The sequence below is a fragment of the Orcinus orca genome, chromosome 7 (genome assembly GCF_937001465.1).
Source record: "Orcinus orca chromosome 7, mOrcOrc1.1, whole genome shotgun sequence".
Lineage (NCBI taxonomy): Eukaryota > Metazoa > Chordata > Mammalia > Artiodactyla > Delphinidae > Orcinus > Orcinus orca.
This window is the reverse complement of record NC_064565.1, coordinates 99684454-99700158: the sequence shown is the minus strand read 5'-3', so window position 1 is coordinate 99700158 and position 15705 is coordinate 99684454. Positions and strand designations below refer to the sequence as shown.

Sequence of the window (15705 nt, the reverse complement as noted above, 5' to 3'; positions counted from 1 at the left end):
CCTCTCCGATTTCATTTTCCATCACCCCTCCCCGCATTCCCTAGTCTCCGGTCACACTGGCCTTCTCTCTGCTCCCCTAACACGCTACATCATTTCCACCTGAAGCTCTCTGCTTGCTGACTTCTCTGATTGGAATATTCTACCGCAGATCTTTACATCATTAGTTCCTTTTCACCTCTTTGGTCTAAATTCAGGAAGTCTTCCCTGCCCTCACCATCTATTTCCCTCCAGTCAATACACATGCTAGTGCATCATTCCCTGTCACATTAACCTGTTTAGTTTCGTTATAGCACTTATCACCACATGAAATTACCTGTTTTATTTATTTGCCTACTTATCTGTTTTCCACACTAGGATGTGGACATTGTGAGAGCAAAACCTTCATCTGTCTTGCTTCCTACTGAATTCCTGTCACCAGGAATGGTCCAGACTCCAGGAGTAAATGGGCAAATCTCTTCTCAGCACCTTTTCCATATCACTGTGTTGCCTCTTTCTGATATTGATTTGGAACTTGCTCTTTACTCACTCCTGTCTGGAGAAGAATATCAACTCAGAGCAGGGAAATGGCCAGCTCTGCTCCTGTGACGGCTGATGGTGGGAGGGTGAGGTCCTGGCTCTGAGCTTTGTCTTCTAAGCCGGTATTCTCCGCAATGGAGCTCAAGAGGAGCTAGACAAAAAGGCATATCCCAACTGCCATACTAGACATACTAAGTTAGAATCTCTGGAAATGAGCGTCTACCCAGGAAATCTGCACTTTAAACAACCACCCAAGCTGATCTTTAAGGCACACTAAAGCTTGAGAGGAACTCTCCTAGGTCTTAAGTTCAGCCCACAAATTAAGCACACCAAAGTACTTCTTTTGCCTGGTGATCTCTCACATGTACACTTGCATTGTCCTGTGAATGATCAAACTCTTCATCTGAGGTCAGAGTAGAGTGCCTCGGGGCACAGAAACACAGGCACAGTGACTGATGTTCTCAGTGCCCTATGTATGAGTTACCAATTGCTGTGTAACAAATTACTCCAAAACTTAATCTGTTTCTCACATTTGGGGACACTTTTCTGCTCACTAGAAACTCCTTGAGAGGAATAGGGTAAAGTGACATGAGTCGGGAGCAGAAATAGGAGAGGAAATTAAAATCCATTTCGAATTATTCCTTATTAGTGTCTCAGTGAAAGTTTGGATAAGGAGGCTGGGATATTGGTTAAGATGGGGCTGTAATATTGCTCTAGATTCTTACAGTCCACAACTGAAAGAGGTCTATAGCTTGCAGTAACAGTGACTATGTTGATGGTGGGGGTGGTCATAATTCATTTAGCAAATATGTATTGAGCACCTACTACGTGCCGTCACATGGGATCAAAATGGACCAAAACCAAAAAACCAAAACTAAACAAAGCAAAAAACCCCGGCCCCACGGAGCTTAAATTCTAGAAGAGGAAATGGAAGGACATGATGCTAGCATGTTACTCCCTGTTTGAAGCATTTCCTTCACCTGAGTTCTTAGTCATGAGAGATTTAGTCTCTGCCAAGTCCCCAGGTTCAATGAGAGATTCCCCAAATTTTATCGTTCCCAAGGCTTGAAGGTGACAATTGACTCAAAATGCTTACATGCAGAGAAATGGACTCTGGTTGAGGGGTAGATGTCTCTATATATGTGTTGGGAGTGAGGGTTGTGATAACATACGGAGGGCTTAAAACAACTACATTTATCTCACAGTTCCATAGGTCAGAAATCCAGGCACAGCTTAGCAGGGTCCTCTGGCTCAGGTTCTTTCATGAGGCTGCAAATAAGATGTCAGCCAAGCTCAAGGCTCAACTGGGGAAGGATTTGATTCCAAGCCCACTCATGTGATTGTTGGCAATCAGTTCCTCGTGGGCTGTTGGACTAAAGGCCTTGGTTCCTTGCTGGCCGTTGGCTGGAGGCCGTCTGTCCTCAGTTCCTTGCCACGTGGGCCTCTCCATAGTGCAGCTCACAACACAGCATCTGATTTCCATCAGAGTGAGCAGGTGAGAAGAGCCAGAGGGAGAATGAGAGCAAGATGGAAGTCACAGTCGTTTGTAACCTGATCTCTGCAGTGACATCCCATCACTTTGACTGTATTCTATTTATTAGAAACAAGTCACTAAGTCCAGCCCACACTCCAAAGGAGGCATTTATACAAGGGCATGAATACCAGAAGGTGGGGAGCATTAGAACCCCTTTTAGAAGCTGCCTACCACACCTTAGCCTGAGTTTTGAACTATTTTTGACATGGGACACAGTATGACAGACAGATAATAACTGTGTGGGAATTCTGTGTGGCACCCGGGAATTTAGTTTAAAAGGCAGAGTTCCAGCATAAGAAGAGCATACACTTTGGGTTGAGAGAGGCCTCTGTTAGAATCTCAGCTTTGGTGTTCACCAACTGTATTTAACTTTAGACTTAATTTCACTGAGCCTCGATTTTCTCGTCCAAAAAATGTGGAAAATACCTACCACTTAAGGAGTTTTGAGGATCAAAAAAATCACTCGGGCAAGATGCTTGTTAAAATGAAGATTCTTGGGTTGCTCCCTAAGAAATTCATATTCAGTAGACTTGGAGTGGCACATAAGAATTGTTATTTTTAATAAGTACGTATGCAAATGTGTGTGGCTCAGTATATGGTAGCTATTAGTAATCTGCATGACAACAGTAATTCTGCAAGTATTCTTGAGGAACTATATGCTTAAAGAGAGTCAACTGTGGGGCTTCCCTGGTGGCACAGTGGTTGAGAGTCCGCCTGCCGATGCAGGGGACACGGGTTCGTGCCCCGGTATCCGGTCTGGGAAGATCCCACATGCCGTGGAGCGGCTGGGCCCGTAAGCCATGGCTGCTGAGCCTGTGCGTCCAGAGCCTGTGCTCCGCAACGGGAGAGGCCACAACAGTGAGAGGCCCGCGTACCGCAAAAAAAAAAAAAAAAAAATAGAGTCAACTGTGAATTAGTGGAAAGCAAACTGTATTGAGGATTAGAAGATGTATAAGTTCTGTAGCCCTTGTCTGACGATTACTTTGCTATGGAATCTTAGGCACAGAGTCACCTAATCTTTCTGGACTTCTCTTTTCCCCCCAGCCTCTGTAAAATGCCTTCTACCCTGAGTACTCTCTGTCTAGGAAAAGGAACAATAACTACTAGATGGGATCCGTTTACGGCTCCCCTGGTTGGTGAAACAAGTGCAATGGCCTCCATGATAAGTCTTTTCTGAAACTCCGCGTCTCCTAGTATTTCTTCCTGAAGACGATTCGTTGGAGCCTCTGATTCTTCCACTCTTCTAATTCATATGACCCCAGCATCTCTATGTAATGAAATATATCTGAAAACAACCTCATTTAAAAGAATAAATCTGTTAAGGAGCTGAGAACTTTCTGGCGTGAAATGAAAAATATTGATTGCTTCTCACCTGTTAGCAGTGAAATCCCATCCAGTTAATTAACCTGCTCAGAGATAAAGTTTATTTCTGCCATTCACCTTCAGCTCCAAATCTTTAAAACCATTAAAACAAGTACCTGGGCAATGAATAAATCTTCTCCCAGAGTAGTTCAGCGCCTTCTGTAATCTGGTTTCAGCCTACCTTTCTGACCCTACTTCCAGCTACTTACCTTCAAGCACCTTCCACTCCAGACAAATGGAAGAACTAAAGTATTCAGCACTCCCATTGCCAGAAATATACTTCCCTCCTCTGAATGCTACATATTAACTCAGTTCAAATGTCACTTCTTCTTATTTTATTTTATTTATTTTATGTTTTGGCTGCGTTGGGTCTTTGCTGCTGCGCGCAGGCTTTCTCTAGTTGCGGTGAGCGGGGGCTACTCTTCGTTGCGGTGCACGGGCTTCTCATTGTGGTGGCTTCTCTTGTGGAGCACCGGCTCTAGGCGCGAGGGCTTCAGTAGTTGTGGCGCACAGGCTCAGTAGTTGTGGAGGACAGGCTTAGTTGCTCTGCGGCATGTGGGATCTTACCGGACCAGGGATCAAACCCGTGTCCCCTGCATTGGCAGGCAGGCAGACTCTTAACCACTGCACCACCGGGAAAGTCCCAAATGTCACTTCTTAGAAAAGGCTTTCCTGGAGCTCTGGCATCTCCACCTCCTCCCACATTTCCTAATTGCTGCCAAGGTGTAAGCATTAATTATCTCCTTATTCTAAACACTCCAAAACTTTTACTACCTTTGTAGCATTTATTATTTTATAACTTATATTATGATTGTGTACATATTTATAGTACTAGATCCTACAGGATGCAATTCCAACCAATTCGTTTTTGTGTTCCCCACATCTTCCAATACAACTCCTTGCCTATGATTGGGGTTTAGTAAATATTTTTTGAATGCTTAAATGGAGACCCATTGATCTCTGACTTTTATTCTTGGGGGCTCCCAACAACTGTTTGATCGTCAGGATAAGAGGAATCCAACTCAGTGAGGCGCTTTTCAAGATTTACATTATATTCAAAACAGAAATTTCAAGCTTTCCAGGTTTTCTGAAGACAGTCCTGTTGTTGCTTCCCATCCTTAGCAACTTTCTATTTCTAGAAATCTTTTTGCTCTCAGTGGAAGGGTTGGAAAAAAATAGTCTTCTTATGGATATCACCCCTTTCAGTGACTCTGAATACAAGCTTCATATGGCTTTTCTATCTCCTGCCCCAATTTTTTTGCATGACACACTTGGAACTAGTATTTTATTGGCATAAAACCCTGAAACTCAATTTTAGGTAAAGCAGATATTCAGTCATATATGAGAGCATTCACATGTGTGTGTCTAAGACGAAGAGGAGAAATACAGTAGCTTCACTGAAATAAAAAGGCCATTCATTCATTCAGTGTTCATTTCCTTGATCATCCACCAGACTTCAGGCGCTATATTATGTGCTGATGATTCAAATATAAATACTGATTCTTGCCTTCAAGGAGCTCTGAGTCATGTGAAGGGAGATGAATATATAATGAGATCATCATTATAGAGTGTAATTCACACAATTCCCTTGGCAAGCACAGGGTAATGTGGAGCACAGAGAATTTTCTTTGAGAGCAGATGGACTATTTTTAAGCAAAGAAAAAAGTTTGCAGCACAGTGGTCATACTCATATCAATAAAATACATATTATTTTGTAGTTATTAACAGCATCACCATCCTTTTCCAACCACTCACCTTGGGCCAGGTGTCAGCATCCATGGCGGGTGCTGAGGCATGATTCAAACAAGCAACCACCCTGGGTTAACCAAGACCCACACTTAAGTCCTTACTCCTTAGATCTTGTAGGAACGAATCATCGAAGGAGATGGCGGCAAAGGGGTAGTGACCTTATGATTCATAGGGCTGAACTTCATGCCAACGATATTCTGGAGCAGACATTTTTGCAGGCTACTCTGTCTATGGCTCCAACATTTTTAAAGGAGTGTAGATAACTCATTGGGATAGCTTATCCAAGTCTATGACCTTGGAGGTGTGTGTGTGTGTCGGGGGGTGTTGGGGGAGCAGTTATGAGGAAAGGCAAGAAAGAAATCCTAAGTTTTAAATGGCCAGTCTACAGCTGGTCTACAGCTGCAAATACTGAGTATTTTGTACAGACCACTTTAAATTTTCTTTTTCTTCACATTTAGGGACACTTTTCTGTTCACTAGCAACTCACTGAGAAGGATGGAGTAGGATGACATGAGTCAGAAGTAGAAATAAGAGAGGAAATTAACATCTATTTCAAATTACCTCTTATCAGTGGCTCAGTGAAAGTCTCAAAGAGAGGGGAGGTTGGAGATGTTGGTTAAGATGAGCCTGTAATATTGCTCTGGATTCTTATGACTACAATTGAAAGAGGTCTATGGCTTGGAGTAATGATGACTTTGATGATGGTGATCATAATCCATTCAAAAAATATGTATTAAGTACCTGCCACATGCTACCTCTGACCGAGGCACATAAGATTTAAATAGACAAAAAAAAAAAAAAAATCCCGTCCTTTGGAGCTTAAATTCTAGAAGAAACTGGCAAAAATGTGTTAGCATCCCTCTCCCTGTTAGAAATATTTTCTTCTCATGAGTTCCTAGTCATGAGGGACTTAGTCTTCATCAACTTCCAGCATCAGTGCAAGAGTCACAAAAATGTATCTCTTTCAAAGCTCGCAGACTGATATCTGCTTAAACTGTTTCTGTGAGCAGGGAAACAGGCTCTGGTTGAGACGTAGACGTCTCTGTGTATGTGCGTTGAGGGGGCCCGTGCAAGTGTACAGAGGGAAGAAATTCTACAGCGGTCCCGTCCACACGGAGACTCTCCAGCGGGGGGAAATGCACGAGTTCGTACACGAACGCTCCTCTCTACCCCGCTTGCCTTTCTCGCTCTTTCACCACTTTTGCTCCCTCCTCCCTTCCTTCCTAAATCCCTCCTTCTCCTTCCTTCCCTCTCGCTTGATCCCTCCCCATCTCCTTGCCTCGAACAGTTTTTCCCTCCTCCTCTATAGCCCTCTCCCTCTCGCCTCTTTCCCTCAATCCCTCCCCGGCGTCTGCGTCAGGCCCCCACTTGCGTGACGCTCAGGGTCTGGGTGGGAGCTGTCCACTCGCCCGGGGTGCTGAATGCGCGGCGGCGGCTGCGGCGGCGGAGGTAGCTGAGAGCCTTCTCTGCTCCAGGAACCCTGTTTCCAGACCTCGGACGGTCAGCCCACCGCCTGCCACCTCCCTTCCAGCACCACCCCTTTGGGAACTGAGCCGGGGTGTGTGTAGGGGGGCAGCAGTCGCGGCGGGCGGGTGCTGAGCAACGGCGGAAGACAACACCTGGCAGCAGCCTGGAATCTGATTTGCTTCCTCTCGCCTTTTATAAGAGATATATTTATATATGGTTTTGGGGGGTCGCGAGGACCAAGCCGGAGCCAAGTGCTGGCTGCCTCCCGCCTCGGCCACGCCGCTTCGGTTCCCCCTCCCCACCCTCAGCCGGCACCGCAAACAAGCCTCACCTCGCTGCTTCTAGGAAGAGAGGTAGCAACAGCGAGCCCAGCCAGCCAGAGGCGGCGGAGAGGAGGGCGGGGCGGGGGGGAGAGAGCCGACCGAGGCCGCCCTGGGTAGGGGCCGCGGAGGCAGAGCTGCCCTGAAGACCCGACAGCCGCCCTCCTCCGCCCCCGCCCACCCAGCAGCACTCTGCTCTGATTATTTGAGAAGCGAATTATGCTTATTCCACTAGTGTGATTTCGTCTTCTCTTTCCCCTACTGCTGACTCCTGAGCCGCCCCCGCCCCTACGCCTGCCTCGCCTCCGGCTGCATGGCAGCGCTGCCCGGGCGCGGGGGCGCAGGGCCGGCCCCCCGGGAAGGGGGAGGAGGGGGAGGAGGATCATGAGGCCGGGAGTCTTGGCCGCGTCGGACGGCGAGCGGCAGCCAGAGGACGAGCCCGAGCAGCCCCCGCCCCGGAGACACCCGCACGCAGACAAGCGGTCGCCGCCGCAGCAGCATCGGCGGCCTCGGGCGGACCCGGAGCCAGAGAAGCAGGGCGACAGCGGCCCCGAGGAGGCCCCCGAGGAGAAGGCGAGGCCACCCACCCGCCCGGACCTGCCCTTATCCCGGCCCTTGCCCCTCGCCCAGAGGGACATTTGCTGGCGCCACGGGAAGGGGGCCGAGGATTTACAGACTGCCGCAGGGGCGGGCGGGGGGCTGAGACCATGTAATTACTCCTTCCTCTAGTCCCCTCCCACAAGCCCCTATTCTCTACCCCGTATCTCTACTCCGCTCTCTGCCTCCCACCCCCCAAGCACACACCCTTCTTCTAGCCAGGATCTTAAAGCTCAGGAAGGAGGTAGCTCTGCAAGGGTTAAACGGTCTTTTCGGTTTTTCCCTTTCTTCCCCACCCCCCGCCCCCCGCCCTCCAGTCCCTGATTTTCCCACCTCTGTTCTCCTAATTGGCTTTCCCCTCTTCTGTGCAGCCCTTTGGCTGCAGAGGCAAAGCACAAGCCCCTTGCCCAGTTGCACCTGAATCCCTTCCCTACCCCCACCGCTGCTCTCTTAAAAGTAACTCTGGTGCTTCTGGGGGTTAATTGCCCCAGTTTTCTGCCCAGGAGAATTAAAAGTTCTCCCAACCTCCTCTCTTCCCCACCTTACCTCCCTCAGCCCCTCACCACCAACCTCCCGTTACACCTGAGGAAAACTACCTTTTCTCTCTAGCACATGCAGTCTTCAATTCTTCACTGAGCTAGCTTGCCCTAAGCCCAGCTTAGTCCACTCCAAATTTTATTGATAACCTTCCCCACCCTTTTATGTGAAAGAAAAGATTTCCCACTGCCTAGGCATTTGAGAAAAACCCAATAAGCCTCTCCTGGGGAACTTTCTAACAATTAGACCTTGATCTCAAGGCCCTGACAACCCACCCTCAACATTTTTTTTCCTACCCCCCCTGCCCCTACCAGTGCCACCAGGTCAAAAGCAAAAAGGAGACACTCTGAGCAAAGCTTAAGGTTGGGGTAGAGGTGGAGGGGCAAGAAAACTTTTGCTGTTGTTGGGCTTTCCAGGTAGAGTTCAGAGGCAGTGGCTTGCAGTCGTCAGTCCTGGGGGCAATTTATTTGCTACGTGGAAGGGAGGTAACAGGAGCCAGTGCGAACGAAGCCTCCCCCCATCACACAGACACACCGTGGACCCCCTCAAACGATCCCATCCTCTGCAAAGACTCCGCCTGCCCCTACCGGTCTCTCTGCTTCCACCGGGCACATGCTGATGCCCCAGAGCGGGCTGCCCTGGTGGTGGTGGTGGTACTGCTGTGCCTGGTACCGCTGTGGACTGTGCCTCCCAGCCCCCCAGATGCTGCGCCACCAGGGTCTCCTCAAGTGCCGCTGCCGCATGCTCTTCAATGACCTGAAGGTTCTCCTCCTGCGGCGCCCCCCTCCAGCGCCCCTGCCCATGCACGGCGAACCCCAGCCCCCCGGCGTGGCAGCCAACAACACCCTTCCGGCTCTGGGTGCCGGGGGGCGGGCAGGCTGGAGGGGGCCTCGAGAAGGCGTGGGCAGGGAGACCCCTCCCCTGCCACCTTCAGCGGAAGATGACTGGGGTGGCCCAGCCGCAGAGCCACCTGCCTTGCTGCTCAGCAGTGCCTCTTCAGATGACTTCTGTAAGGGGAAGGCTGAGGATCGCTACTCACTGGGCAGCAGCCTGGACAGTGGCATGAGAACCCCGCTCTGCCGCATCTGCTTCCAGGGGCCGGAACAGGTGAGACCCTTTTTCCCTTTCCCTGCTTCCTTCTGGGATCTCCAGGTCTGGCAGGTTGCTACTCGCCTACTTGCCCTGGGGAACCACTGTGCTGTTTCTAGTGTGAGGACTGTAAGTTTTAAGGGCTCCTCAATGATGTCTCATGTGGTTAAGTTTGCCCAAGAGGTGTCTGGTGCCTGGCGGAGCCTGTTTGGTGGCTCAGTTGTCCCCCATGTTTGCATTTTCCTTCCAGTGCTCAATTGGAATATGTTCAATTCCATCCAAAAATTCCATAAGCATCCTCAGAGTAGAAGATTCAGAAGTTGGAAGGGGTGAAGTGAAGAAACTTGGTGGTACATTCATGCTCGTTGCCGAGGTATCCTTGCATCTGATTTGTGGTTAGTGACATTTCCCCAGCCCATCTTCAGTTCCAGATTCAGACTTCTTCCCTCTCTGATGGTGTGTGGAGACCTTGTCCTCGGCAAGCCTATGCCTGTTCCTTCACTTTGATACTAACCCCTCCCATATTATACTGACATCCACAATCACTGAGGAGGAAATGGAGGGGATTGTAAGTTCATGAAGACTATACAGTTTGTTATAACACTTCTTGGCAGACTCAAGTTTTCCTAGGTTGAAAGCAGGTAGGTAAGTAGGGTGAGAGTGAGTGTAAGGAATATGGAGAAGGAAGTAGGGAGTCTTGTCATAACTATTTCCCTTCTCAGCCCTGAAGCACACAAACTTAGAAAGTCCCTTAAACTCTCCCCATCCAGGATAGGAGATGCTTAGCGCCTTATGGACCAGAGTCTTCCCAAGGCCGAGGGTTCTCCCTACCACATGCATTCAGATTTTCACAGACATACTCACCCCACCCCCTCTAGCTCCACTTTCAGTCTAGTTTCTGCAGTGCTGGAGAGTATGTGCACATTCTTCTAGAATCATGAATTGTGGCAACACTTTCCACAGAATCCCAGATCAGAAAGGTTCACCTGATCTAGTTAGTGATGCTGGTGAAAGAACATGCAGTCGCACCCCGGGCAGGGTTATGTGGTCACATCAGCCACTTCTTCACTAGTTTCCCGGAAGTGGGGTAAGACTGCTCGGTGCTCCTTGGACAAGTGATGGTGTAGCAGGATGCCATGCTGGTGCTCCTGAGTGGCTCTGGTTCTTGTTGAAGGCTTTCTCTGTGAGAGTCAGGCTTCACTGACATTTTCATTCATTTTATCTTTGCCCGGAATGGGCAGGGCACTTCAGGGACAGATGATGACTGGGGCCGTGGCCTGGGCATTATGAGAGGAGGTGATGTTGATCTCAGTGTGAGTAAATGTCTCTGAGAGGCTGAGGGCTGGGTTCCTCCTTCCTGTGACTAGGATTGCCTGAAGTCCCAATTGGACTGCAGCCCAGAGCCAAGGACTCTTGTTAGGCAAGAAGGCCCAGGGTGCCTGCCCTGTGCCCCTCTCCCAGTGCTGGCTATCCAGCACAGACACAAGGAGGAGTGGCGGGGCTGAGAACAAGAATTGTGCTTCACCTTAGGACGCTCCTGGTCAGCATCTGCCCCAATCAGAAGCCCCATCTTCTCAAAAAAAAAAAAAAAAAAAAAGGATTTGTTTAGCTTTCTAACTTCTTAAGCTATTTCTTTCTTCTTCCATGTGCCCTGGTTCAGGTCTGCATGTCACAGGGGCCACTGGGAGTGTGGCTTCTGGCAAGAACACCCTTGTCTCTAGAATACAGCAGGACTTGGAGCCTGTTCTGGATGATATTTACCTGTTGTGTGAACTTCTTCAGATTTCTTTATACCCTTGAGCCCCTTTTCCAACTTCTGTGATTTAGAGGAACTGTTTTCTGTTCCCCTCATTTGCTTATAAATGTGTTGAGAGGATCCGGAAGATAATGAGCCTGAAAATGACTTGAAAGTGATTAATATATAATGGCATGCATTTTGCTCATGGAAAAGCAGTATTTTGCTAAATAAAAAGGATTATTAGGAATATTGTGAAATACCCTCACGTGATACAGGGTCTGGTTGGAGGTTAGGAGCTTTCTTTTCTTGTTAGTTATTTTTACAATGTGTCATAAATAAAGCGTGGAATAAAGAAAAAAGCTAACACCAATAAAGGAATGGGCTCTGTTATTATGTGGGAGGGATAGGGGGCCACGTTGATACTCAGACTGGATCAAATCAAGCACTCCCCGCATATTATTATACTTTGGGGGTTTGCTTTATTTGGGCAGCAGCCAGGAGATTTTAATGGGATTGTGTTATTAGTAATAAGAGTAAAATGTGTTAGATGTGAACACATTTTCCCACTTTTTGCTTTTGTTTCTTCACAGGATTTCAGTGAGGAAGGGAGACAAAGAGGAGGAGGTGGGGAAAACTCTCTAGAGAAGGAAGAGAGGGAGAGAGACAGTCAGACACAGAAAGTGAAAAGCTGAGATTTCAGTATTTTGTTTTCTGTTCAAGGAGGGAGTGGCCAGCAATTGTCCACACGTGGCCCTGAATGGAGTGTAGACAGTCTGCAGTCTCAGTAGCTGAATGTCTTGGTCTTTTCTCTGCCCAGACAAAGGAATTGAACAGCTCCCCAGTCTTTTGCCACTGCTCCAGGGGCTAAAAGGCTGCCAAAGCCGAAAATTTGGTGTCTTCCTGCCAATGGCTTGAAATGTATGTGGTGAGGGGCAGGAAACTGAAGGATCCAGCTAGTTCCATATTTGTACATATCTATAAAGGACTTACTACTTATTCATTCACACATGCATTTATTTAGCAAATGTTTGCTGTGTACCTACAGCATGCCAGATGTTGTTTCAGACCCTGAGTATCCAGGAGTGAACAAAACAGATGAGGTCTCTGCTCTCCTGAACCTAAAGTTCTAGTGAAGATGCAGAAATAAACAAGTAAACTAGTAGACAAATAAAGTGATTTCAGATGGCGTTGAGTGCTGTGATGAAGACAAAAGGAGTTAGACAAGAATGAAAGGGAGGGCTTGGGAGCTACATTACACAGAGTGACCAGGAAGAGCCTCCCTAAGGATGTACCATCTGAGCTGATACCTAAGTGATGAGAATGACCCAACGATGCATACATAGGTCTAGAGGAAGAGTTTTCCAGGTGGAGGAGACCCAAGTGTGAACAAGCTTAGCATGTTTGAGAAATAGAAAAGATAGGAGGAGGGAGAGGGATGGGGTGTGAACAAATGCTTTGAGGGCCAACTTGGCTCCAGGCTGGACAGCTGACTGACACTCTCCTTCCCTCAGCCAGTCACTCAGGTGGGACAGGGGTCAGTCGATCAAGGATCTGCGAGAGTGTGGAACAAGAGCCTGGTCGGCAACACTTCACTCTCCATTTCTGCTTGAAGCTCCACTAGTTCACGTCAAGGGACCATGTGCCGTGGTGGGCAAGCTGAGGTCTCCGAAGCCAGATGGCCCCAGTCTGAGGCCTGAACAATTTACACAACTTCTCTGTGCCTCAGGTTTCTCATTTGAAAACTGGGATAATAATGATAGTCCCCAAATTCATAAGGTTATTCTGAGCATCAGATCAGTCCACACAATTAGAGCCGTGCTGTCACAGTGTTTGTTGTTGCTGTTATCTCAGAGGCAAGAGACAGTGCCCCTCCCACACACCTTGTTTAAAAGGAAAAAGTGTGCCCCAGCTCCCAGTCTGGCAGGAGGGCTGGTGTGACGTGGTCTGTCTGTGGTAGTAGATTGCTTCTTGCCCCCTCACAATGCTCTAGACAGAATGCTGTTCTTCTGTTTCCATCATCAAAAGTCTATATTAAGTGCCTACCTATGTGGGCTGCTCCGCTGAGCAGGGTCTGGAGACACAGGGCAGATGTGGCCCTGCCCCCTCAGGGAGTTTCACAATCTAACCCAGACATCACAGAGGCTTAGAGAGATCAAGGGCACACAGACAGTGAGTCGCAGGTGAATTACAGTAATATCGGGGACGAGAAAGAGATGCATGCTTAAAAGCGGCTAGTGTGTGGGGTGCCTATTCAGAGAGACAAGTGGATGAATTTGCTACCTTTTCCCCAATTAGTCAGAGAAGGTTTCTCTCCTGCTGCTGCAGACCAAGTGAGAAGAAATAGATTTAGGCTGAGTTTAGACAGCTGGAAGCGGAAGAGATGTGAGACACACGGATACCTTAACAAAGAGGTGAAACCACCTCCCAGGCTGGGTCAGCTGTGGAGCCCCTGGAGTGGGTACAGAGATGGAATCTACCATGGCAGTGTGGTGATGGGGCATCTGTTTTGGACCTAATGAAAAGGAGGAAATGAGTCTGTAAGAGATTAACAATCTTGGTCTGCCTCCCTTATTCTTCCTAGGGTTCATTTCCCTGAAGCTCTGAGTTCAGAAGGGGCAAGAGCATGTGGAATATTTTAGTCAGTGTTTTGGGATCTCAGAAAATAAGAGAAGGGCTTTGCAGGGCTGAAGGGAACCTGGAGACCCCAAGATGCAAGGAGAACCCTGGGAATGGAGATCAAGCAGAACATTTTAGGAGAGACCCAAATGGTATATTATTTTTCTTAGAAATATGGTTCAATTTTACATTTCTTTCTGTGATTAATTAACTAATATCTGTATCCACAAAGAATAGACCCATCCCTGACATTTATGGACCCCAGGGTAAGAGTATGGATGGAGGCCCACATATCATAGACCAAAATATTTAAAAGTAATAAATCCAGCTAACAAACTGTTAAACAACGTGCATTTTATCCTTCTATCCTGACAAATATACCTTCAAAACAACCTGGAAGACAGATTTGAATTTAAAACTCTTCGAGTCCTCTGAATTCTGTACTAGCCAAATGAGGATATCTGGCCCTTGGTCCACAGGCCACTCTGATCTGATTCTCTTTCCACTGCTGGCTCCATCCTGCACCATAATAAGCCTTGGACATACATGTGTGGGCACACCCACTGGCTTGTCCAGGCTCTATCTATACCGCCTCCAAAGAGCTTCCTCTTGCCCCTCTCCCTTTGATTCTGAAGAAAGAGAACCATGAAGGTTTGGGGAGCAGGCTCATGGCTGAATAGGCAGGCATTCCAGGGTTCCAGGTAACTGAAGCATGTTCTAGAAGGAGGATGTGGGTCCTTGACCCTGTAGGCGCCTCACCCTATGGGAAGCATGCAGCTGAAGAAGGGTCAGAGTGGAGCCTTCTATAGCAAGGGGCCCTCTTGCCTGGGTCTAAGGCAGGTACTGCGAAGGGACTGTAAGATCCCTGGAAGCAATGACTTGGTTGTGTTTGCTCATCAATCCAGTTCCTGGCACTTGCTTCACGTTCTATAATTATTTGTTGAATGAATGAGCCTTTAGAGTTCATCCAGTGGGCAGCCCCGCAGGTAGGGGAACTGGGGAGAAGAGACTGCAAGGGAGAAGCATATTCACTGGCATCAAATGCTGACCGTGTGTTGTGCGCAAGAAGGGGCAGACCTGTTCTGTGGAATCACAAAGGGCAGCGCCTTGGCCAGTGACGGAATCTCCAGGGAAGCCAACTTGGGTTTTGACATCAGAAAGAACATTCTATCAAAGCTGTCCCAAGATAGTATAGGCTGCCTTAGAAAGAGGGCTCAAGTGGGCAACTGGAACTAGTGACCCTCAAGATCCTTTTTGAGCTTGAGACTTGGGGTTCGTTATGAGATTTCTTGGGGTCCAGAGAGATTTTTAATCTAAGCACAAAGAGATGGGTCTGCATCCCTTCCAATTCAAGGGGTCATCTAGTCCCAGAATATCTATTTCCCGTGTATATAATATATGGCGTGTATTACACCATGGCATCTTCTGCAAAGATCACAAAGAATATTCTCTGTCCTGTGTTCATAGAAATCCTAAGTTGTTGGCAAGCATGTGATTGCTGCAATCCTGAATTTACACCATGCACATACAATAGGAGAGCAAGCATTTCATGAATGGCAGGGAACAGATACCATCATGGACCTAGAATGCAAAACCATCCCAGGAAAGGGGAAGCACACTTGCCACACCTTCCCCAAAGTCATGAGTGAGCTGTTTTCATTTTCCCATCTGAGATTTTTTTTCCCACTGTAGTTTTTCAGTTGCTACATCTGCCAGTCCTGGTCCTACTTAAACTGGAAGGTCCAAGGACCACTTCCTTAGGGTTCTCACCAGTGCTCTAATACTTATTGGGAGATGATGTAAGGATGTTCAAACCTCACCATTGGGTCCCTGGCTATTTTCCATATTTAGCTATCTATTCTTTACATGCACGTGCATACATGTGAGTAAAGTGTTGAGTGAAGCTGTCTGTCATTCACAGACAGAATTAGGGACTGGAGGAGGGGAGACACCTGGTGTCTTGACAGTGGTGGAGTGATTCTCACCTCAACTGTCTGTAGATCCTCTGCACGGTGTTCACTTTGGAGTAATCCTTCTTCACTTGCCAGACTGCATCTGTTTGTGGTGGTTGGCTAATTTATTGGGTGTGGCTTCTAGCTGAGGCCCCCATACAGAGAATTACTTAATAAAGCCAGTAGAGCAGGAGTGAAATAAGCATTTCAAAAGAGCCTGGAAGAAGA

General features: G+C 47.9%; 1 protein-coding gene across 1 annotated transcript in view; it reads left to right on the top strand.

The window, feature by feature from the left end:
- Positions 1 to 7316: 7316 nt before the first annotated feature.
- The window catches only part of MARCHF4 (membrane associated ring-CH-type finger 4), a 103086-nt gene continuing 94697 nt past the window's right edge, over positions 7317 to 15705 (top strand). Inside the window, exon 1 of the mRNA XM_049711897.1 lies at positions 7317 to 9189. Coding sequence (XP_049567854.1) covers positions 8695 to 9189 — 495 coding nt within the window. The 5' untranslated portion in view covers positions 7317 to 8694. The remainder of the gene's footprint in view (positions 9190 to 15705) is intronic.